The 26,436-nt window shown below is 38.9% G+C and overlaps 1 protein-coding gene across 24 annotated transcripts in view; it reads right to left on the bottom strand.

The window, feature by feature from the left end:
- The window catches only part of DLG2 (discs large MAGUK scaffold protein 2), a 2,011,757-nt gene that overhangs the window by 285,029 nt on the left and 1,700,292 nt on the right, over window positions 1-26,436 (bottom strand). For all 24 annotated transcript variants that reach the window (XM_067750569.1, XM_067750576.1, XM_067750568.1 and 21 more), the window contains one exon: window positions 24,438-24,540. In XM_067750569.1, the coding sequence (XP_067606670.1) occupies window positions 24,438-24,540 (103 nt within the window). The remainder of the gene's footprint in view (window positions 1-24,437; window positions 24,541-26,436) is intronic.

Consider the following 26,436-nt stretch of genomic DNA (forward strand, 5'->3'; position numbering starts at 1 on the left):
TTAATGGAGCAAAAAATAACACGACATCTTACATTAGTTGCATTTTGGATTCAAGGTTAATTACTCCAGGACCCACATCCCACTCCTTACTTTGAAATTTCTCTCTAGACAGGCTCATTGGTCCCTCCAGTACCGCCCTCAGAGTTATACTCTCCCTCTCTCTCTAGTTCTTTCATATTAACAACTCATTTAAAAAATACTGAGTGTCTATTTTGTGCCAGATCTCAAATTCTGGTAAAGTATTTCCATTTATGAAACTGGCATTGCATCTAGTCTGGGGATTCAGAACAGGAGGTAAAAGCCAACTTGGCCAAGGGTCTGTTTTGGTGGATTCCTAACTGTAGAGGAGTTGTTTAGGAATGAGAGGCCATTTCTAAATGAATAGGAGAGTGCCTCACACGAGTTTATCCAAAATCCTAGTAACACTATCACATGGCCAGAAGCATATACAGGCACTGGCTACCAGACAGAGCTGGGAAAATCAGAGTGGGGGTCATGGTGGTGGGGGTGATGGCTGGGGGAGCCCTTTGCGGCCCTACCACCCCCAGCTCCTGGACCTAGAGAGTGCTGACGTGTAACAGATGTTCAATATATGGTTGTGGCATCAATGACCACATCTGGGCAGGCAAAATCAGATTAGAGCAATTTGAATGAGTGGTGCTAAGAGAAACGGAAATCACAAATGCCAGTGGCCCTAGAAGAGTGTGTAGGGCAGGTAGAAGCCTAACATCATGGACCTTGCTTTGATCTGGATGTTAGATGGGGGTCACTCTATCAATACTTAGGACTTACGATCTTCAAGGCACCATTCTAAGAGCTTTCCAAATACGAACTCATTTCATCTTCATAATAATATTATAAAATATCTACTATTATTAACCCCATTTTACTAATGAGGATACTGGTGCACCAAGAGGTTAAGGACCTTTTGCCCAAGGTCCTCTTATAGCTAAAAAGTGACAGATTTAGGATTGGAACACAGGAAGTCTGGCTCCAGAATCTCTGCTTTGATCCCTTCACTACAATGCCTCTTTATTCACCCAGCAGGTGTTCTCGAAATATTTTAGCCACTATAATCATAGCTCCTTTGAGGCCAGATGTCTGCAGTCTGTCCCAGTCTCAGGAAGAGGAAAAGTCAGCTCTCAGGCTGCAGAAGTTAGGCCAGTAAGCCTGCCCTGTAGGTGTTGGCAGATAGGAAAGCACACATCCTGGATTTGACCTGGAGATGATCCAGGTTTCTGGGAAGACCATTCAAAACTTTACCCCAAACTGCATGCTCCATTACAGTATTAAAATGACATTTCCCTCTCCTGTTGTCCCTTTTCTAGGCTAATATTGGGGAAAATGAGTTGACTTTCTTTGTTCCTTTTTTCCTCTTTTTTTGGTCTCTGGTGTTGTAAAAATGTAGCCTAAAGAAAGCCCTAGGGGGCTTCCCTGGTGGCTCAGTGGTTGAGAGTCCGCTTGCCGATGCAGGGGACACGGGTTCGTGCCCCGGTCCGGGAAGATCCCACATGCCGTGGAGCGGCTGAGCCCGTGAGCCATGTCCGCTGAGCCGGAGCGTCTGGAGCCTGTGCTCCGCAACGGGAGAGGCCACAAGGGTGAGAGGCTCGTGTACCGCAAAAAAAAAAAAAGAAAAAAAGAAAGCTCTAGGGAAATTTTCATAGTTACGTGTCAACCTATTTCTTTTATCAGTGTTTAAGACAATTTTTAAACTGTCTCCATCTTCTCTCAAACTTCTGGGATTGAAATTAAACATCTTAACAGGACACAGAATCAACAGCAAATTCTTTTTCTTTTAAATTACTGTCAGAGGAATTAATTGAAACACTTAGAGGTAGCAGATTTGCTTTGTTAATTCTCCTGATAGCTTAGTTTCTGTCTTGAAAAGGTGATTTCTCTTTTTAAATTCCATACTATTACTACATTACATTGATTTAAAGTGCCGGGTCCTGCATTGTTATTTTATATCCAGAGAGGAAAAAGTCCTTGAATTTGGGCTTGGCTTTGAACAGAAATCACAAAACTGTCTGTGCACAGGAGCCTGAATCTGGGCCCTGGTATCTGCCACTACCAACATGCCTTCAGTTCTAACAGAGAGGTTAGAAGAAGTTTCCCAAATATAGGATTAGGATCCATTATGTAGACAGATACCTCAGGCAAATATGGTAGTCAAATAGAACTCACTTTTTCAGCCTTTGAGAGTGGGAAGTCTTTGTTCCCAGTGTCTAGCAAAGGGCTGGGATGAAGGAGGCATAATACATGTGTTACTGTAGGAAAGTGTTGCCTGATCCTAACATGGAAAGCAAAGGCATCAGAATCACGACTCAAATACATACAATGAAGCGACTGGGTATGCTCGCCTGGGCTGTAGACGTGGATAATAAAAGAAAAGCAGGCCCATGTGTAATCCTGAGCGTACTGGCAACGTATAATGTCCACTTTATTTCCTTGACATTGTGCTTTGCTGGGCAACTTGGATGTTGGTAAATGCTATTATCATATTTTCTTCTTGTAAACAATGTGGGTAAGATTAATTTGGGGGTATTTCACTGAATGCTTTCTTTCACAATGTTAAGAGGTCAGACTATTTGAGACTGGTATTTCTTCTTTGTGCTCCCTGGCAATGCTGGATTCTACTGTGTTCCTTCTTCTTATCAGTTTGGAAAATGAGGAAAAATGAGACTGTTTGCCTGTCTTTAATTCTGTTACCAACAGTTGAGGGAAAACATATGTGCCTTGTATTTTGCCAAGGCTATCTTTTGTAAATAAACTGTCATTGTTAATTCTGGGGAGTGTTTCTGATTCATTACTAACAATGATTTTGCATATTATTATCTCTTAGAATTTTAATTTATATATATATATAAAAAATATACATATATATTTAAATTTTTTATGCAATTCTCTCATCTTTTATGATTTTTCAACATTCTTCTTAGTAAATACAATTATAGTTCAACATATCACAAATAATTTTATTGAATACCTACTTTGCGCTTAACAGTATTTTAGTTGCTGAAGATAAACTAATAAATAAAGTAGTCTAAATTCTTGCTCTCACAGAGCTTACTTTCAAATAGAAGGAAGACCGTAAGCAAATAAAGAAGATAATTATATGTAGTGATAACTGCCATGGAGAAATTGAAACAGGCTATCATCTTAGTATGAATAGGTAGCATGCTATGATGGTCAAGGACACTGGAGCCCCACCACTACCCTGCTGTGTGATCTTGGACAAGTTATTTAGGCTTTCTGTGCCTTAGTTTCTTCATCTCTAAAATGGGGACAACCATAGCCTTTATCTCAGGGACTTGTTTTAAGGGTTACATGGTTATATATGGAAAGCACTCAGAACAGTCTCTGGCATTATAGGCCCTTCGCAGTATTGGCTTTCATTATCTTAGCAGTTACTGAGCATTTTCTTCGAGCCAGAAGTTCTAATTATGACTTGCTCATCAAAATAACCTTATGGGGCTTCCCTGGTGGCTCAGTGGTTGAGAGTCCACCTGCCGATGCAGGGGACACGGGTTCGTGTCCCGGTCCGGGAAGATCCCACATGCCGCGGAGCGGCTGAGCCCGCGAGCCATGGCCGCTGAGCCTGCGCGTCTGGAGCCTGTGCTCTGCAACGGGAGAGGCCACAACAGTGAGAGGCCCACGTACCGAAGGTGTTATCAACACTTTTTCACAGATGAGAGAGTTAGAGAGGCTCAATAATTTTCCCAAGTTCACGCAGCTAGAAAGTAGCAGAAGTACTGTCTTTGACTTCTGTTCTGTCCTCAAACATCTTTCTGTCTCTCTTTATAGAAGTTTTGGGTTTTTTTCCAAATATTTACTTTCTAGCAGCTCAGTAATTAAACCCATTATATCTCTAATCTCATGTTTGTGGCTAGAAAGATAATACATATTTTCTGACCATAAAATTCATCCTGCTTGTCATCCTTCTCAGGTTTTTCCTTTTCTGACTCTGATTTTTTCTCCCTTTTATAAGTCTTTGTTTTGCTGCTGCCTAAAGTTCAGCTGTTCATTATCATAGCAATATATTTATATACATTTGATGTCATTTTATTCAAATAGAATTCATTAATTATCAACAAAATATGTTGTCCCTTAGAGGTTAGATATAGTTTCCTATGGCATTTGTACTTTTTAGGTTAAATGCTTTAGTGTAGAGAGCTTTAGAAAGTATTTCCATTTGTAATGCCCCAGATTTTATCCACTTAGTTGAAATTCAATATTGCTACTATTTTTCTTTTCATGACCTTTCAGATGTCTTTTTTCTTTTCCTAATCACAGTGCCATTTAAACCAAATGATATGCAGAAATCCTCACTTCAGTGGTAATCTGCTGTCTTTTTATATCCAGTTCTAAACCATAATCACTACTCTCTTCCTTCAATTGCTCAGATGCTTGGTGTGTATTTTATTAAGCAACATCTTGCCAGACTTAAGAAAAGTGCTCTCTTAGAGCAAAAGGGAGTTCTAAAGCCCCAGGGCTCAGCAGTACAAATGTAGCTTTGCACATTTTAAGACCATGCATACAACATGTTTAATGAGGCTTTGAAGAGAAGTGCTATCAAATCTATGAACCTGTCCTATACTAGTTATGTGACCATGGACCTTTTCTCCTTTCTAAAGAAGTGAGGAATAGGTGAGGACACAAAGTGTGGTAGTTGAAATCTGACTGTTGGCCCCTCTTGGAAACATGGTGTTCCAAATGGACTCCTGAATCAGGGAGACCACTGTTGGAATTTTGCTTCTGCCACTTAATTATGTAAATTCTCTGGGATTTTATTCCCTCATATGAAAAACAGAGATAATAATGTAACAGTGTTTGTGAAGATTAAATGGCATAACATGTAAATATTGAGACGCACTAGCCATAATGATAACAATTATCATTATTAGTTGTTACCTACTCTCTCCTCGTTCATTTGTGATTTTTTTGAGTTCTTGAACCTGGTTCACTTCTTAATATGTGGACAATTCATGGTCGTATAAAGCAGAAACTCACAACCATTTATTTTTATTATTATCTTTAGAGCCAGTATCAGCTTCTCCACATGGTCCAACCCATTTTCAAGATGCTTAGGCTTAAAAAAATCACCAGCACTCAAATCTTCATTGGTTGATTGATTGAGTCATTTATTAAACATTTACTGACTACCTACTGTGGTATCTCTCTTTCCCCATGAAGCTCATAGTCTGCAGAGAGACTGGACAGTTCTTTGTATGAATTGCAAGACTGAGAGAGAAATGCAACAATACAAGAAAGTGAGGTAGCATGTAGGAAGCAGAGTTACTCTACTGGCGGTGGAGTGAAAGCCAGGAAGACTTCCTGGAGGAGATGATTTCTAGCTTGTTTTTCAAAAGAAAAAGAATTTGTCAAGTGGACAAAGGAAGAAGGGAATTCTGGGCAGAGAGGCTAATAACTGCTAAGTCACAGAAGATGAAAGCGTATAAGGCTCAATAAGTGCATTTAAATTTTATTCGAAAGACCAACTCTCATTTTATAAAATAAATAGATTATATTTTATATTCAGATATTATATTTGCATCTTCTTTATAGCTTGTTCTACAGTCTCAAGCTCTCTGTAAATTTTTTTGAGGGGTTTATAATTAGGAAAGGCAAAGATAGAATTGCAATGAGGAAACACAAATTGTGAGAGAAATTTAACAGCTCAGGGGTAAAACCTTATGATAATGCATACATAATATTTCAATATCATCAACAACCACACAATGATCAAATAAAAGATCAACAAGAAAATCCGCTTTCTTTGCTTCCAATAAGACAATTAAATATGCATAAATCTCCTAGAATGAGGGGAAAATGTGTTCCTAACTGTGATTTTCCTCAGCAGTTTTCTTTCTTTTTTTTAAAAAAAATATTTATTTATTTATTTAGGCTGCATTGGGTCTTCATTGCTGCGTGTGGGCTTTCTCTAGTTGCGGCGAGCGGGGCTACTCTTTGTTGCGATGCGCGGGCTTCTCATTGCAGTGGCTTCTCTTGTTGTGAAGCACGGGCTCTAGGCGAATGGGCTTCAGTAGTTGTGGCACGTGGGCTCAGTAGTTATGGCTTGCAGGCTCTAGAGCGCAGGCTCAGTAGTTGTGGTGCACGGGCTTAGTTGCTCCGTGGCATGTGGGATCTTCCCGGACCAGCGCTTGAACCCGTGTCCCCTGCATTGGCAGGCGGATTCTTAACCACTGTGCCACCAGGGAAGCCCCTCCTCAGCAGTTTTCTCAGCATGTCCTCCCCGCTACCCTCTTCCCAACCCCAACAATCTTCACATCTTCATTTCTTTGGACTGTGTCAGCTGTGTTTTGATGATTGTGTAGACACTCTACTTTCATTATTTCTCACTAATAGTTACCCAAAGCAACTATTCATCTGCAATTTTATGGGTCATTTTGTTTCTTTAAAAAAATAGGCTTTGTGTTTTTGCTGCTCATTGCTAAACCACCATAGCTAAGAGTTATCACTAAAACTCTACCATTCCTCCTTTTGCTTCCTGGAAAAGTCTCCCACAATGAATGATACCTATTTTTAGGAAATTTAAATATTTAAAAGAAAATGAAAATATTAAAAATTTGGATAAGATAGGGTGTGATTATATTATAAAGAAGTTAATCACTTATAAAGACTCTTTTGCGTGACCTTAAACAAAGAGGAATTTATATATTCACTATCCCATAATAAAGATTATTAAATATCTTTATATGAAGATATCTATTATATGAAACTAGGTAACTCTTGCACATATGTCCAAGGGAATGGATTGGCTTTAACCCTGATTTAAGATCCCTTTAGTCTCCAGTGACCTCTTTAGGGGATATTAAGTGTTCCAAATTTGTCTAGAAAAAAACCCATACTACTTAATGAAGAACAATTGCATGAAGGATTCTTTTAGAAATTGTGATCCCTTGGCAATTTACACAGTATATTGGATATTATGACAGTCACACTGAAAGAAAATATAATACTAATTATTTCTGATTTGAGAAAAATATCTCAATATATGAGGAGCATATGTAAATGGTAATCCAACTAAGAAACAACAATTTTTTATTCCTGAATTCTCCAGGCTATTAAGCATTCTCCTATTAAACATTTTTTTTCCCTCTAAAACACTGCACATAAAACTCACTGATATTCCTCTATGGTCTTAGTTTCAGTTTTCACTTAAATAAGTTACTCATTTATTACATGGCTGCCTATAAGGGCAAAAGGAAATGAGGTTGATGGAGATGAAGTAGAAATGAGACTTCTCAGTATACAAGTTTTAATATTATTTTGATTTTTGAAAGCATGTAATTATACTATCATTAAAAAATAAGGTTAAAATGATATACCATTCATCATCAAACATTCACCCACTAAAAATACATAAATACGTTTTCTCAGAATATATTTATTTAGCAAATTTATGGAAAGCCTGATCATTCTAGATTGATTCAGCTATCCTTATGTCAATAAAAGAATTATAAAACAGTATAATGCTAAAGAACATTTGAAGAACAGTATGAAGCACAAGAAATAGAATCAGAGGATCTGGGGGCAAGTTCAGTTCACAGCACTTACTAGCATGACCTTGGGCAAGTCACATAACTTCACTAAGCTTCACTTTCCTTATCTATGAATTAGATTGATGATAATATCACCTGTCTATTTACCTCTTGGAGTTGTTTTGTACATCATGTGAAAAATTGCAAAGTCTTATACTTGTTACAGTTAACATTTTATATTTTATTTAATGTGTCTAAGACTTAAAGAAATGTACAAAGCCACTATTTGGTTCACTGGGATAAAAGTCTGTTTGGTTTGCTTAATTTTTTGTTTTCACACACCAAACAATGAAAGTAAAACTAAGAGTGTCTTTGTTTTTGGCAGCCTGGTCAGCAGCGATGCCACAATCAATCTGGGGACCACATAACCTACTCTCATAGATCGACTATTTTTTTTCAGCAAGGAAAATCAATGTTTTGGAGCTCTTGTTAACTAACATGACTCTTAACTGGCTTTTCAACAGGGATGAATTTGCTCTGACACTTATGGTTCAACAGAAACTACAAGGCATGAACATTTGTTTAGCTGATTCATTCATTCTACAAATATTTATTGACCTCCCACTGTGTGCCAGGCACTGTTCTAGGCCTTGAGGACACAGCAGTGATTAAAATACTCAAAACTTGATGCTTTCATGGAGTTTACATTCTGGTGGAAAAATAACTGAGCCTTCAGCTTTTTTTTTATCCTAACCACACACACACACCTTAATTTGAACGGCTTTTCTTGCCTTCTGCTAAAACAGCTTAAAACTGTTTTTTGGTGGCATAATCCTTCATGTGTCCAAGACCAAACATGAACAACAAATAAAGTCAGCTCTGGTTGGAGTGGGAGTGAGGCCAGGACCCAGGCTGTGTCCACCCATACTCCCTGACCTTTGCTCCTGCAATTCCTTCAGTGGACTCTAGGAGTCTTCAGAGAGCAGTTTGACACTCCCACACAGGGTTATTTCCACATCAATTCTATTACCTGAAGAAATCCCTCAAAAGCCTGTCTCCACAGTCTTCCAAGTTCCTTTCCCTCTCTGGGTCTACATTTCTCTCTCTTTCCACATAATAATCACATTATAGGCTTTCTAGTCTTTCTGATAATTGCCATAATAATGAGAGTTATTACTTAATGGAGATGTGCTATTTGTCAGGAACTGTGCTTAGCATTTTACATGCACTGGTTCTCTTTATTCTCTAAATCATCCTATGTCACGGATGTGAATCCCCATTTTACAGATAAAGAATGATATTCTGAGAGGTGAAGTAATTTGTTCCAGATCACACAGCAGCTAATGGTAGAGTTGGAATTTGAACCATATCTATTTCACAGTAGAAACTCTTAACCACTAATGCTTCCCATATTCTGGGAGCCTCTGGCCCTCTCAGGGATAATTCTAAGAATCGTGCCAAGCTCTGATTAAAGCAGAGGGGTACAGTGTCTACTATAAGAAGCCTGTTGTTGAGGGCTATGATCTTAGCTATCATTTATGATGGTCTTCTACATTCCAGACATTCTATATCCACTTCCTCCATTTCTTCCAGCAAATTTGGAAGGTGAATATGATCACTCCTTTGTAATAGGTGAAGAATTTCAGGTTCAGAGAGGTTGTCAATCACGTAAGGCCTCACAGGTAGTACGTGATGAGCCCTCTGCCTGCCTTTATGCCAGTTTGGGGCCACAGCTATTCTCAGAGCTGAACCACAGGCCCCAAACTCCAATATCCTGAAAACAACAAAAACAAATTAAAAAAGAGAACCCTTTTTTTTTCAGCCTGGATCTGCTCTCTGGCCCAGGGTCTACTCCAAGCCAGTCCTGCCTGTCTCTGTCCTCAGTCACGTCTAGTTCTAGACTCCACGATCCCACCTGCCTCTGGCCCTCCCTAACCAGAACATTGCCATCTCTGTTTCCCCATCCAGCTCATTTTTGTCCCCTCTCTTCCTCTCTCCTTTCTCTCTCTGGGAATTCGGCATCTTTCCTCCTTCGGATTCTCCATATCCTTTACATCCCTTCCCATTTTTCTCTCCAACCCTCTTATCACCATGTGAATCTGGTTCCTCTTCCTCTCTTCTATGAGAAGCAGTCTAGTGCAGTGGTTGTGCTGGTTGTTCTGGAGTCTTTCTAAGACTGAGTTCTGGTTTTACTCTACTCGTTAGTTGTCTGACCTTGGGAGAACCACTTATGCTTTCTGAGTCTCAGTTTCCTCAGTTGTAAATGAGCAAACGGGCAAAGCAATAGAATCTATGTCATAGGTTCTTGAGAAGTGTAAGTAAGTTAACATATTTAGAATTGTTAAAGTATTTAGAAGCTTTCAGAATGTCATCATGCACATAGTGAGTGCTCCATATAGGCTAGTCTTAATTATTCTTTCTTGCAATCATCTCCCTTTCTCTTTCTCTCTTCCATTTTTTCTCATCAATAGTTCCTTATGCTTTAGTTAAAATTAAAAAGTGAACAGAGAGTTTCTGTAAAATAGATACATTAACTCATTGGCATCATTCATTTATTTTTTCATTTGGTCTACATTTATTAAATGCCTACTATGAGCTAGGCACTGTGCTAGAGACCAGGGATACAACAGTGAATAAAATATGCTTTTCCTTGAGGGGTATATTTGTTTTGTAACTAGTCAAAAGTCTTTGCCATACTTTAATGAAACGAATGAATTTATGCATTTTAATAAGCCCACATGTATGTCAATTGGTTTTGTCACCTACTTTCCCCCTGAGTCTGTCTACTTCTATTCTGCCACTGCACTGATCCCACCCCCTTGATGAATGCTTTTCAGCCAGTCCTTCCCTAGCCCCTTCGGAGCTCTCTAGCCTGTTTCTATTCAGCAGCCAGATCCATCTTTTTTTTTTTTTTTTTTTTTGCGGTACGCGGGCTTCTCACTGCTGTGGCCTCTCCCGTTGCGGAGCACAGGCTCCGGACGCGCAGGCTCAGCGGCCATGGCTCACGGGCCCAGCCGCTCCGCGGCATGTGGGATCTTCCCGGACCGGGGCACGAACCCGTGTCCCCTGCATTGGCAGGCAGACTCTCAACCACTGTGCCATCAGGGAAGCCCCAGATCCATCTTTTTGAAAAGTAAATCTGATTCTGCCAGCCTACAGCTTGAAACCTTTCAAAACTGTTGCTCTCAGGAGAAAGAACCAAATACTTAACACAGTCCTGGGTGATCTGCCTCTGCTTCCCAATTCCAACATCCTAGGCGCAGTGTTTCTCCCACCTTTTCCTGTTTGCTTTCAGTCCTTCCATAGCACCATCCTCTCTCCTCCAGAGGTGACTTTGCACACCTTTCCCTCCTCTTCCTTACAACTCCTTTCTCTGCTCTGTCTTGACAAATTAATGCCTACTCACCCTTCAGAGTAAAGAAAATATTATTTGGGGGGATGTCTTCTTAACCCTCTGTCGAGTTTCTTGTTTGCTTGGGTTTGATCTGGTTTAGTGTACTCTAAGGGTAACTTGAGTTTCTAGACTCTAAGAGTCTAGATCCAAGTTTCTTTTTCTAGAGTACTCACCTTAGCTTGTATAGTGTGATTTTACTTGGCTGACTGTAGGTACATTAGGGAAATGTCCATATCTCTTTTGCTTATCTTTCTAGCTCTAATGTCCAGGGCACTGCGTCACTCATCAGAAGCATTTAATAAACATTAGCTGAATAAAAATTGAATGAATGAATTTTTGTTCTGTTATTCCTTTTTTTTTTTTTTTGTGGTATATGGGCCTCTTACTGTTGTGGCCTCTCCCGTTGCAGAGCGCAGGCTCAGCAGCCATGGCTCACGGGCCCAGCCGCTCCGCGGCATGTGGGATCTTCCCGGACCGGGGCACGAACCCGCGTCCCTGCATCGGCAGGCAGACTCTCAACCACTGTGCCACCAGGGAAGCCCATATTCCTTTTTTTTTGTTGTTTAGTATAATTTGTTTTTTTAATTCTAAAATACATTAATAATTAATATTGATAGGAAGACTGATAGACTATGCAATTATTTATTTTACAAGGAGATTCTGTACATCAGGGAAGCATCTTGAAGTACAATACAACGGGCTTTTATTTCTTCTTTACATGATGATTGTGAATTGTTACTTACGTGGAAAGAGAACACAAAATCCACTTTATATATACATTTATATAAACACCTGAAAAGACTTGACTCCCAAAGTATCTTGTTTCAGAAGAACATGAATGAGATGAAAGATGAACTAGATTCCTTGGTGGCACATAGAAAGCAGACAAGTAGCTCGGGAAATCAAATCCTGTTTCAAGCTTGGCACATTAAGGGAAAGGAAGGCGGTGAAAGGGGCTTGAAAAATGTCATCTGAAGCCACAGAGGATGCTGGCATAAGCCAAATAATTTCCAAACCAACAAGACAGAAAGGTTCGAAGAAGTTAACCCTTAATGTGTGGCCACCTTATATACAAACTTCTAACAAATTTGTAGAATTGTCACTTATATTCCCTCAGTCATATTAAATGTTAATGATCTTGAAGGAGATGTGGGCCCAGTGTATCTCCACAGTCATAAAGCACTTGACATTTACTGAGAAATCCAAATACCTCCCTATTCCCCATGTGGAGGGAAGACACTACCTTTTAAGGTCACTTTAGCTTTGCTTTAACCTGATTGTTCAGCAAACCTTACATGGGCATGAAAGGAGGAAAAGAGAAAAATCTTCTCAAAGATCACATACAGAACAACAGGGACTGCAGAGGAAATCAGAAGAAATATATAAAATAGCCACAATTTTCTGAACGTTAAAGGGAAAAAGCCACATTCATCAGTTAAGTAGAAACTATTTTTTCCCTTCCATTTAGAATGTATAGGAATTAGAGGGAAATAGTAAGGCTGTATGGTTTTCAATAAAAATTCAAAGAAAGCGACTGAATCTTCTGTTTTAGGAAATCATATTAATATATATTACACATACAAAAAGGAGTGGGGCCTGAGTCAATGCCCAGGCACCAGCTGCACTGGCTACATCTTGAAAGAGGAGGGGTGAGTGAGGTGGAAGCTCCCAGAGAGGGTCAGCAGGAAGATCAGTGTTGGTAGTTAAGGCAAAGAGCGCAGCAGGAGAAGGCAAACGGTACTGAGGAAAAGAGAGGTCTTTGCTTCTCCAAAGACCTTTTTCTACCTAGCACTCCACATCCACAGGACGTTGCTGTGACTCTGGCTGGAAGTGGGGGGGCTGACAGCATACAAGTGCTCCCACAGAGTTGCTGCAACTCTGCTTTATGGGGGAGAATACATCTCTTGGTTAGAATGACTTCGAGTACATTTGGTACAACAAAAGTACAATAGCCTATACAAGTTAAGCCATGAGTCAGTTTTCTGCCAAGTTGGCCTCAATGTAAAGGGCTTTTTTTGGTTTTGTTTTTATATATAGAAAATATATATGCTTTCTCATTTTCCCAACTTGGAATCTGGTTGCAGCTCAGATTGTTGAACAGATAGGAAAAACATATGTTCCCAACATTTCTTCAAGATTTCTTTCTTTTTTTATATAAATAAACGTCAGAATGACTTGTGCCAAAAGGAAGAACATGTCAGATTCCGAGCTTCTCTTGGGCTGGACTGCCTGAAGAGGACTGTCCTGCTGTGTTACCAGAGGTATAGTGCAATGCTTTCAGCTGACATGCCAGTGTGGTATGAAGGCTTCCCCTGGAGGTGGGGGCCCCTTTTTTCCAGAAGGTTGGGGGCCTCCAGAAGGTTTCCCCCATCACCAACTGGATGTGATGGTTAGAATTTAACGCCTACACAGGTGGGTCTCACAACAGGACAGGGCAGGTAAGGCTAATGGTGCAAACCGTGCCTCAGCACAGGCAGTCATCTTGGGTGAGGGTGAGGTGCAACCCATAAAACTTGGAACCTGCAAGTCACTCAGAACATTGGTGGCTGGTGAGGGAAGAGCCCTCAGGTATGCTGCAACATTAAAAGGTTCAAAAGCACTGACAAAAAGTATTCAGTTTTGCCCAAGGCAGCACGTGAGAATCCATTCCAGTGAAATGCTACATTCCTAGAAGTGCTGTTCACCCCAGAACTGTATCTCAGAGGACTCAATTCTGGCTGCGCTGAGAAGCGCTGAAGTTCCCTCCATGTCGCTCTGGAGACTGAAGCAGCGAAGCAGCCCTGCCTTAGGGGGTTGTTTAGATCCTCTCTCAAACTTCAGCATCATGGACGGCGGTAGTGTGTAAAATGTTTGCTCTCCTCATGAACTTCCATCTCTGAGCTTTTCAATTCATTTAACTCTTTTCTTACGGCGGCCTTGTCAGCAGGGGTCAGTTTGGCCCAAGGTTTGTCAGCTTGCTGGTCATAATCATGAGCCTCTGTTACCCCCACGTATTCATTAAACCTCAGAATATTCCTGGCAAGTAGTTCAGCCACAGTTGGCCTTTGACTGAGCTTTCTCGTGAGCTGACGTTTAATCTCTCGTTTTTCTGTTTGATGATCAGCTTCATTTTTAGGTTGTAGTATGTTTCATTGTTCTAGCTCTTCTGGTGTTGGTCTTTGACTCAGTCGTAGTTCTGGAGTCCAGAAATCCAAAATCAAGGTGTTAGAAAGGTTGGTTCCTTCTGAAGTTTCAGAGGGAAAATTTGTTCCATGCCCCTCTCCTAGATTCTGGTGGTTGCCAGCGGTCCTTGGCATTCTTTGGCTTGTAGATACGTCTCTTCAGTCTCTGCCTTAGTCACATAGTGTTCTCTCTGTGTGTGTCTGTGTCTCTCCGTCCAAATTTCCTTCCTCTTATCTGTTCTGTTACTCCTTAATTTTTGTAATGCATCAGTGGCTCTTTACTAAGAAAGCAAATTATCTTTGGCAGTGGGAACATGAATAGGAGGAAATGGAAAGAGGGAATAAGAGTAGACTATCTTGAACCAAAGTACAATTTGGATACTTTTGCTTTTTATAGACTTAGTCAAAGAGTCTACCAGGAACCGTATTATAAAGCACATTAAAGATGTATACTTTATATTTCCTAGGCTTGGTTTTTCCATCCTGAAATTGCTACTACTTGTGATTCTGAGAATTTAAGATATTGTCCTATTTCAGTTTTCTGTGCACTTGATTTCTTGAAATTGATTTTTTCATATTGCTTTCTTTCAGCCTCAATAAATCTAGTTGTAAGCGTGGTAATTACAATTTAATTTATTAAATGGATAAGATTTAGGTTACAGTGGGTCTACAAACAAAGAGACCATGTACAGTAAGTCGTTAATCTTGAAAGCCCCCACAAGCAATAAGTGCTTCCACTTGAATTACATTTAAAACTATTATTGCAGGGTTCAAATCCTATTAAACACAGAAAGAGAAAATTTCCACAGATATAGAGCTTTCCCCTTCCCACAAGTGGGTGAAAGCAGAATTTCCATGTTTTAAAATGTGTGGAATAAAAAGAGAACATTTAGAAATTACCTGCTTGTGATTATTATTGTTTGATGACAAGCTTTAATTAGAAGACACAGTAAACTAAATTTCACAGAATGTCAGCTGGAAAGAGCCTTAAAAATAATCTCTCTAGGGACTTCCCTGGTGGCTCAGTGGTTAAGAATCCGCTTGCCAGTGCAGGGGACACAGATTCGATCCCTGGTCCGGGAAGATCCCACATGCCGCGGAGCAACTGAACCCGTGTAGCAACTGAGCCCGTGTGCCACAACTACTGAGCCTGTGCACCTAGAGCCTGTGCTCTGCAAAGGGAAGCCACCGCACTGAGAAGCCTGCACACCACAAAGAAGAGTAGCCCCCGCTCGCCACAACTAGAGAAAGCCCTCACGCAGCAACGAAGACCCAACGCAGCCAAAAATAAATAAACAAACAAACAAATAAATAAATCTCTCTATCTTAATTAACAAACAGGGGAATCAATGTTCAGAAAAGTGATGAGGCTTAAAACACGGTCAATAAAGCATTGGCTGCAGAGTCAGGGAAAGGAGAAGATGTATTTTTACATTTGAGGATTGGCTTAAATAGGGGGATAAGCAAACAGATGCAGGGATAAACTAGATGGGAACCCAGAATATGGTGTTAAGTTAGTAGGTATTTAAATCTGTCTTGGTTTATATTCTTCTTTTTGTCTCTGTAGAGACAGTTATCTAACATCCTGAAATTTCGTATCAAATGGGAGGGTTATCTAACAAGGATTTGTGTTCACTTTGCGATCCTTGTATACTCAAGAATAGAATTAAGACTCTTTATTTCCATGTAGTTGATCTGGATGTTGCTAAAGACAAGTAAGGATCCAAGAAATGTTCTTGGTTACCAAAATATCTCTAGCACGAGGATTTACTTAGCCTCTTTCAGTACTAAGGAGTGAGTGCTTTATGTTACCGGATACCAAGAGATCCCCCAAATAATATAAACTTAATATATAGATGAAATACACAAAGATCAATATATTTAATTATGGAATGAGAGTTGCTATGGAGATGGGAAGAGGGATGATACAGTGGGAGGAGGTATGACTTATAATTACCTTCGTAAATATTTTTAATTCCTTCGATATGAGCTTGGGCTGTTGTATTCCCAGGATAGATAATGAGGTCAAGAGAGTTTTCTAAGAGTCAGGAAATGGTACCTCCCTTTGTAGTCATTACATTTTTCTAGGTCCAAAATGGGGTGTGGGCATGGAGAGAGGGATGCAGCATCATTCATCATTAAAGTATCTGGAAGGAACCTCCCAATGAATCTGTACACTCTATTTGCAGGAATCATCCCTTTGGTCATATTTTATAGTGCTATGTGTTAGATGGAGGCTGAGGAGAAAACAAAAGCAACTGGGAGAAGGCTAGGAAAAGGAAGCACTGAGGAGACATCCTGGGAGATTTCTAGTTGCAGGAGGCAGCAGTATCTGCTGGTGGAGGTGTATGTATGTGAGAGAGAGAGGTGTAGAGAAAGACATGGCTAAGCAGTACAAATTCTAGAGTCATGTGAAGTTTTATTTGTTTCCTTCCTAATATTTTGGTAAAAATTAGAATATACCAACTAGATTAATTAAAACAGATTTAATGCAACATATTTGGAGAAATCTGATACGTGGCAATATAGACTATCACTGAGGATGAACTGATTGATGATGGATGGATGAGTGGATGGATGGATGAATAAAGGGTTCTATAGAAAGAATTTAGGATGAGGAAGAGGAAAATCATAATATATTTGAACTGTTTATTGAACTATCAATATATCCAGATTGGTAGGTTTTTTAAATTAACAATAATTGTTTATACTTTTAGAGCTCTCATATATATCATTTAACTCTGATACATGAACAACAGCAATTAACAACAGTAAGCTAGAAAGGAAAGTGAAGTTTTGTACATGAGAAAGCCCTGAGATGCCATGAGAATTTCTTTTTAATTCCTTAATGTCCTTTTGATCAGAACAATATTATTGGATGATTCCTTGGGCTATTTAAGCCATCTGCTCTCATGAGCTATTATAGTGAATTAAAAGGATTAAGAAATTTATTAGCTGCTCAACTTTAGTAGCTATGACAACTTTTAAGATATTGAACTGCTTTCCTATCTAGAGGCTGACTGAACTTCAGCCCGCCCACCTGTGAAATGAAGAAGCTGGACAAGATGGTATTAAAAGGATTCCTCCAACTCTTAATTTCTATTTCTCAATGATTCTGGTTAAACCACACAGAATGCATCAAGTTAACTAGATTGTTCATTCACTTCTTCTTAAATCATGCAAAAAAATGCAAAGAAAAAGGATGTTATGTTAGTGACAAAACTTTCAAGTAATGGAATTTATGCTTCTATACCACCTGAGGTCAGGGGTCATGTTTTTTATCTAGAATTTAATAACTGAAGGGTTATTCTGATAATACCTTACCCATTCTAACCTTTCGTTTTTGTAGGTAAGAAAACTGAGACTCATAAAGATGAATAACTACCACAAGGTCACACAGCTAGAGTTGGCATTAAAATACTGGTCTCGTCGAAGTCCAGAGTCCTGCCCAGTACTTTCCACTCCAGTGCTCATCTTAAATGTTTCCTGATGATGCTGATGCAATTTCCGATCAAGACCCACAGCTAGACTTTATGAATCTTGCCTGGGCATTTGAGATGCAGTTATGTGTACTGAGAAAATATTTCAACGTGCCACAGCTGCTCATTCGTATGCATAAATCTATGTAGACATTGATTTAAATAAAGAAATATAGCTTGCATTGCAAGTAGGTTTCTTGGATGTTGTAAATACTCTCCTTTCCGAGAACTTTCAGAAGGTATCAATATTCTTCCAAGGTTAAGTTGCATATTAATTTCAAGCTTTTATTGTATCTTTTACTCTATAGAGAAATGCACCTTGGTCTCCAGCTCTGGTTTAAGCTCGATAACTTAATTCAGAGTGGTTACTCTGAAGATCAGAGTTTCACTTCACGCTAAAAAGAATATATACTCTTTCCCCCCTGGATTAGCTACACAATTTAAAAGAAGTAAAAAAGATTATTTAAATTAATTTCTGCTTTAAAATATAGTAAGTTACTCAAATAAAATTTATAGTGATGGCTGAATGACTTTTTTTTGATTCACAGAGCCATCCATTAGGATGGTGTTCAATCTTACTTCATCCCAACTCACTGCTTCTTTTTTTTACATCTTTATTGGAGTATAATTGCTTTACAATGGAGTGTTATTTTCTGCTTTATAACAGTGAATCAGTTATACATATACATATGTTCCCATATCTCTTCCCTCTCGCATCTCCCTCCCTCGCACCCTACCTATCCCACCCCTCTAGGTGGTCACAAAGCACCGAGCTGATCTCCCTGTGCTATGCGGCTGCTTCCCACTAGCTATCTATTTTACGTTTGGTAGTGTATATATGTCCATGCCACTCTCTCACTTTGTCACAGCTTACCCTTCTCCCTCCCCATATCCTCAAGTCCATTCTCTAGTAGGTCTGTGTCTTTATTCCTGTCTTACCCCTAGGTTCTTCATGACATTTTTTTCCCTTAAATTCCATATATATGTGTTAGCATACGGTATTTGTCTTTCTCTTTCTGACTTACTTCACTCTGTATGACAGACTCTAGTTTCTTTAACTCACTTGCAGGAGAGGCCATAATGAAAGAGAATGAAGCCTGAATAGGTTCACTGTGTCACTAGCTGAGGAGTTCTAGCAAGATTTATGAATTAGCTTGATAATCTGTATTTAGAGGGGAGGCATAGGCAAAGTAGAGGTGAATGACACGTGAACTTCTTAGACCCCCTGCAGCTTGATCTGTTCCTAGTAAAACCACTGAGCTATGACTAACCACTGAGTGACACATGTCAGAAATCAAACCTTGTGATATAGCCTCATGTGACTTTGCCCAGTACTCCAGGTAGAGGAAGTCCCACCCAATAGTGTCAAATGGCAATTTTTGCAGGGTCCCTAAGTATTCTAGAGCAGTGCTTCTCAAACTTTAATGTACGTACAAATAACCTGTGGATCTTGATAAAATGCAGATTCTGATTTAGTTAGCCTGGGTTGGGGTTCAAGATTGTGCCTTTCTAACAAGTTCTCAGTTGCTATCTATGCTGCTGGTTCACCGACCACCCTTGGCAGACCAAGACTGTAGAATAAGTCATCTCTTCCCCCAGTTTCCTACATGGCTCATTCCATCACTTCTTTTAAGTCGCTGCTGAAATACCACCTTATTAGCAAGACCTTCCCTACACACCATATATTTCTCTGTCACTATCATCTTTATTCTTCTTCCTATTTAATTATACTACTTATCACCATTTGACAATGGTGTTGACAGCTCGTTAGTTTGCTGCTTTAGCATTTTCCTAGAATGTTGACTGAGGCATAGTAAATGTTCAGCAAAAAAACTATTAATTGAATGAACATGGCCACTCTGCCACAATTCCATTCCATAAACCAGACCACACTTATGAGTCTCCAGGCAGTAATCAACTCTGTCCTTTGGGATTTTCCTTTAGGAACTCAAGCATTCTTTGAAAGAATAAAAGGTGGAGGAAATCAGGCCCCTCCACGGTCTACTCAAGTCCCTGCTTGCTGATGGGGACCAACAGCGACTTTCTCCTTCCTACTCGCAGGCCCTTCTGAAGCCCTTGCAATGTCCCCAGCAGTGCCCTGAGTAGCCAGATTAAAGGCCAGGGGATATTGGTGGCTTTCATGGGGACAGCTTGGCAATTGATTGTCTCCATTTTGTGCTCTATCCAACAACTTATACTGTTCACTTGATTCTCCTAGTGAATATCTGAGGGTTTGTTATTTCAACCTCAGGCAGTAATCTCACACTAAATATAGGTGCTATTGTATTAGTGAGAAGGCAACAAATGCTGTAAAGATTTGCCCCAATCTGACCCAGGGGAATGCTGTGTTAGACTCTCTTTGACAAATGTATAATTAGGTTGTAATCAATGCCTTTTTATTCATCAATGATGTTAAAGTTGAGTTACAGAGATTTAAAAAATGAAATGTGAGACCTTTAATAGTCTTTTCTTTGTTCTATATTACAGAGCAAGAGCTGTAGATTTTCTGCAATGCAGGAGAAAGGGAGTTTACCTTTAGGGTTGCTAAAGGTTTTGTAACAACAACAGCAAAAAAGGCACCACCTAAAAAGAGCATCAACACCAAATGTCCAATATAGGGATTCATCTACCATTTCTGCATCTAATATCAAAACGCCAGGGCACTCATTTAATATTCACTCAGCAAATATTTCTTAAACATCTACTATTAATATTTGCCAACGTACTAAATATATTATATTGCACTTCTAAAACAAGGTGAGACACATTTGATAACTCTTTAATAAAGCATAGTCAAATTCATATTGAGCACACTAACATGGGAGATAAAATGAGTGATAGAAGGGTCCTTGCCCTCTAGAAGCTTACTTAAGTGGAGGAATGTGCAAATCACGACAAGGGACACACCAAGTGTCTGAATATAGGTCTAGGGAGCTCAGAGAAAGAATCAATCAACATTGATTCAGCAGATTAAAGATGACTTTGTAGTGGAATTGGCATCTGAGGGCCTTCAAGATGAGCAGGAACACTACTGGTGGAAAGGGAGAGAAGGGAATTCCAGGCAGAGGAACCCACATAAGCAAAGGCCCAGAAACACGGCAGTTCAGGACGAAGGGCAGGGGCAGGGAGCAGTCCTGTGAAGCAGAGCCACAGTGAAAAAGGATGATGCTGGTGGGTGGTGGTTGCAGGAGGGGGCATGAAGGCTGGCTGGGACCATACTGTGAAAAGCAAGGAGTTTGTATACAGGCATCTTGGGGTGATATCTTCTAGAATGGTAATTCTGAAAGCAATGAGGAAGATGACTGGGAGGGGTAAGGAAATGGGTATATATATGTGTGTGTGTGTAGTGGAGGTGGGTGGGCATTATGTTTCCTTTTTTCCAAGTAATGTTGGAGTAATTTCACTAATTGAATATAGGTAATTGAAATTTTTACAAGAATTAATTTCTCATATTGCTTAAGTAGAATTTATTCTGTAGTATCAGGTACATGATCCTTTTTTAAAAAAAGAAAGAAAATAACATTATTATTTTCTTTCTATTATTAATGTAATACATGTTAACTTCAAAGTAAGCATGTGACGCACATTGGATAAAAAATGATGGTAAAAATGAATCACAATCACACCAGGAGAAAGAAACATTTGTTTGTATGTGACTCTAAATTTGGCTTCAATTCTGCCACCTAGAACTAGGTATTGAATAAGACTGATGATGGATAGAGTAATTCAGACAACTGGGGCCAAGTTCATTTTAGGCAGAAGTGAGTATAACAACTTTGGCCTTACCCTGTGCAGTGAAACTTGCCAAGGAAGACACTTATTGTTATATTATGATAATTATAAATTATTTATCATTATTTCAAAAAATGTGCTAAGTACTATGAAAAATACAGTTGGAAACAGTTTTGTATTTTGCAATATACCCTTATTTACCACTTATTTTCTGCTTTGAAGCAAAAATGAAAAAGTGCAAGTAGTAAAAATGAATCCCTTCAGCCTTCAATTACTGTCAAGTGGAAAATCAAGTACTGAAGAATGGTAAACTTTTCTTCATTAGTTCAACAACTTTTTAAGAAATACCAGTTATATGTACAACACTGAAGATAAATTTATCAGTGAACAAAACATAGGTTTTGGTGTCTGCACGCTTGGAACTCACGATCTTACGTAGCTTATCAAGATATTCTTTCTCCCTGCTCCCTGGAATAGAATTCTCACCCATTTTTCAAAGTCTGGTTGCATTTTCCCATTTCCATGAAGTACTCTCATACTGTTCTGCCTCCTGCAGGTTTATTCCTTCTCTGACATTCCATAATTCTTAGAGATGGTGCCATTATCATACAATTTTGGTTATATGTCATCAGGAACTGATCTCTATTAAATGTATCTAAGTCTCTTTTCCTGAAGGAGATAAAAAATTCCTTAAAGACAAAGACCTGGGATAGGGTAAAAGTGGAATTTTCTGAATATCTAGTAATATTGAGCAAGGCATCTAGAATATTCCTGATAAAAGTATTTGAATGTAAGTGAAAAACATTTTTGCCTGGTTCTTGACCATGTTACAAGAGATGTCAATAAAATTTGTCTTAGCAAGGATACCTCACAATACTGGTGCAAATTAAGGGAACTTGGTGAGAATTTCCTAATGGAATCTTATGGTATACTCTTCTTTTAACTTGTTATTTTGAAGGCAAATTGATCATTATTTCTTAAATATGTCATATAATTTATATGTCCCTAAATGACCTAAACAACAATCCAATCAGTTTTCCATTTCAAACAATAGTTAAATTAAGCTATATTAAGCTAAATTAAGTTAAATTAAGAATAGTTAAATTCTTCTCCCTTTGCAAAGGGAGAAGAATGATTGCTTGGTGTTGCATTACCACATTTCCAACTGATTTAAAGCCATGACAAATTAGAATGCAGTTAGGCTATTAAAATGGGGAAGTCATTCCGTGAGTCTGATTTGTACTTTGGCATTTTGAAATACTAAGCTTGTTGTTGTTATTTGCAGGTATCTTTAGAAGCGCTTTAAACATCAATTTATTTGATTTATAAGACATGCTTTGAACAGGCATCTTGATAAAGTACAGCATAGTATCCAAAGTGAGTATATTGCTTAAAGGAAACAAAGCTGTAAGGAAGCTTAAGATGAAGATTTATGCTGATAGAACTAGGACATGCTTGTCCTTTATTGTAACTTTTAAAGCTTGTAATCATGCTGTTCAAGGTTATTTGAATGACTGTCTTCACTATCAAGAGCTTCTAATTGGTGTAACTATGGTTCTGACCATCTTATCAGTCTCCAGAATTGTTTGAGATGAAAGTTTTTGGAAATGGGAAAACAGTCAGAGATATTTATGCCTTGCATCAGATTATGGTGTAGGGCATAGAGTTTGAGGCCCAAAGATAACAGCTATCAATAAATGGAAGAATCCCAGGAACAAGTTCTTACTCTATATGAAGTAGAATTTGTTCATCAAATGGTGTTAACCCAGATCTTTTTCATTTTCTGTTTTACAATGGGTACTTTGGAGCTGTTTATTCCTATTAGAAGACATATCTACTAATTTTTAAGAAGTAGAAAGACTTGTCAAAACTGTCTGGGAAGAGCATGGTTCCTTGGTGCCGTCATCGTCCATCTTTGACAAACACAAATCCCCTCTTCCCAGATGGCTCTCTGGCCATATCTGGGCTAGGTCAATAGAAGAAAGCAATTAATACTTTTTTTTTTTGGTATAACTTAATTGCAAATTCTAATTCTAAAGTCAGGCAAAGTGAAAGTGACATACCAAAACACATAACGGCAGAATGTTTTCTTTATTCTCTCGTAAAACATGTGGTTAGCCACCGTTAATGGTAAAACCTAAGATGTCACAGGAAAGACACAAACCTCAATTTTCCAAACATCAATAGACCAAATGTTGCTAAGAAAAAATCATTTGAAAAGGCCAGAGAAGCTCTTTATGCATGTGGATGCACAAAGGCTCTTCCTTGAAGGTCCCTTGTACTTTCATATTCATCTGTTAAATTCTCCCCTCTGCTAGCCATGTAGACCAAAAACAATTAACTACATTTCTTGAAGACAGAACCATATTCCTCTTTATTTTTTTGTAAAGTCTAGTCCACAGTGATATACGTAACTACATTTCTTTAACAAAAGAGCAATATATATATATAAATTTGCTAAGAACTCAATTCCACAGTAGGTAGCAGCCCAGTTGTCTCACTGATCCTCATTCTGATCACAGAAACAGATGTTGAAACCAATCAAAACGCAGGTTTGGCTAATCTAATTTAGAATATCTCATCAAATCTCAATTGGCTAATTCAACTTATGACATCTCACCAAGTCTCAAGGTTTACAGTGATGTATTCCAAACAAGGGATAGTGTGGCAGAAGAGGCAAAAATAAAATAAAATAAAGTAAAATAACATAAAATAAAATAAAAATTCCACGTCAAGGACATCCAAAAACCACTTTAGTGTTAATAAGAGTAAGTCAATGCCATAAGGAGAGACTATGGTCTACTGATCATGGTCTATTTCTGTAGATGGGATCTCTCCCCCTTGCTTCCTAAATCTTAATTGCTTTTATAGTATCCATTGCTGACCAAAAGTGTATACCAGACAAGAATATAAATGAAATAAAGCTGATGCTACTTGTTATTTGTTTAAATTCATATTTTCAAACAGGCCTTTCCAACTATTGGATGTTTTCCTTGGAATTAAGGGTAACAAAGTCTCGTGTTCTTTGGACATAAACCACAAATTTTTCACCATGGATTGTTTTAAAAAATCTTGTTGGTGGTGACTGGTTAATACCGGTGATCAGAAATACAGGCACCCATTCACACAGAAACACATCAGAACATTGTAAGTCTGAGTTCTCACTGACCTTCAGGTTGGTATTGTGCTATAATCGTCACCGTCTGTCCAGCCCCCTTTAGCGCTGCAGCAGCCTGTTCATGGGATGCTCCTCGAAGGTCAATGCCATTCACCTGAAACAGAGGAAGCCGGAGAATTTTGGTATTTCATAAGGCATATTATTCTGATAGACAGAGGGGAAAAGTTTCCCAAAACTGAAAGGCTAAGATTATGTTACCTGCCTCAAAACCCTTCATGTCCTACCCAGGCATTTGAGTGTTAACCTATCAGATTTCATGCTCTTGATAACTTTAGTTAGCAGAAAGATGAAATTTCACCTCGGACGTTTGTGCCATGGTCTGAATGGGTTGAAAGTTTTGTCTACCCGTGTCCAGTAAGATTTTAGTGTGTGTGCATTTAATATGCTTCTATGAGTTTCCTAGATTTCTGGGTTAGATAGGAGCCTTCAAAATTAGAAGGAAAACAGGATAATAAAGAAAGACACATGTAATGTATGTAGACAAGTATGTGCTGACAGAATAATATATTCACATGAGATTCTGGGGAGACTGTAATGGAATGGGGCTGGCTGCCCGCCAAATCCCTCTCTTTGGTCATATGCCTGGTCCTGTCATCCTGAGCTTGGTTAGACAGCCCTGAGCCTTGTTACCAAAATTAATTTGACTGCCTAATTTCTTACGTACAATTCCAGAATGAATTGTGACAAAATGAAATAGAGAATGCCAGGAGTTTATGTTGCTCTTGCTAACTCCCATTTTGGGGTCCTTGCCAAAAGAGAAACAGAGCATCTAAAAAATAAGCACAAAACTCTGCCGAGAGGGAAAAATCACCCTGAAGTCAAATTTAATGAGACGCAAAAGCTAAAAGCTTTCTCAAATCAATTCCGTCTAAACCAACACAATGTAATTACTAAGTGCTTTCCAATGACAGGGCTCTGTGAGTGCCCAGGAGAGGGATGGTGGATGGGGAACAAAGGTGAACAAGACAAGCCTCTAAGAAGCTTTGTTTCAGTTTCAACTGAACACAGAGTCCAGTTTTCCAAACGACACAGCTGATATCTGAATTCTGTTTCCTTTCACTTCCAGGGAAGATAGCTATGGAACATGAAAAAGAATAAAAGAACTGATCAGCTTATCTACACATAATATATAGAATCTTATTTCGCTTCTCATCAGTCTTCTTTGACAACGATATTGAGTGGTGGATGGGGGTTGCCACTGAGTTTTCCCTGTCAGGCCTGGAACATCTGTAATCTTTAATCCCACAAGCTGGTCCTCTCATAATAACTTTGTTAAAGTCTCCTTATTCACTTTTACTAATTTCATGGCTTTCTATTCTGGTGAAAGCATTGATTGGCTTTCTATGTTTACTGAGAGCTTTGATTACACGGTAACACCGGGAAGTCCGCTGAGTGAACCTGGGTCTGGCTGGGCCACTCCTTACTAGCTGAGTGACGGTCATATCACCTCTCTGAGCCTCAGTTCTCTCCTGCCTCAGTTAGAAGGGACTGTTAGGCTCTTTGAGTCTAAAACCTCTTTGAACTATAAAATCCCAGATTTAATCCTTATTAAATGACAGTCATTTCAGAGACTGTCTAGGTGTCGATGAGTCAGAAGTATGACTCAGAGAGCCAGAAGAGACAGGAAAAGTAATTTGATCTAGGTTTCTGCCTACAGGAAGCTGAATGCACAAACGTCATGGGCCGAAAGACCTCTTCTTTTGTCAAACAATTAGACTTAACTTTTTATTAAAAAATAATATGTGATCATGGTAATTAATTCTTATGTTTCAGAAAGGTGTAAAAAGAAAAGTAAAAAGTCCCCTCACCATCTTCACTCCCAGAAGTAACCACCATTAGCAGTTTCTAGTGTATGCTTTTTAGAAATCTGCTATATGCAGGTGCAAGCAGGTCGCTTTATCGCGATTTGTTTCTTTCTATTTTATATTTTAATATATTATTGACTTTTTCTTTAAACAGATAAGATCGTATCATATATATAGTTGTATAA

Source organism: Pseudorca crassidens, chromosome 9 (assembly GCF_039906515.1).
Source record: "Pseudorca crassidens isolate mPseCra1 chromosome 9, mPseCra1.hap1, whole genome shotgun sequence".
Taxonomy (NCBI): domain Eukaryota; kingdom Metazoa; phylum Chordata; class Mammalia; order Artiodactyla; family Delphinidae; genus Pseudorca; species Pseudorca crassidens.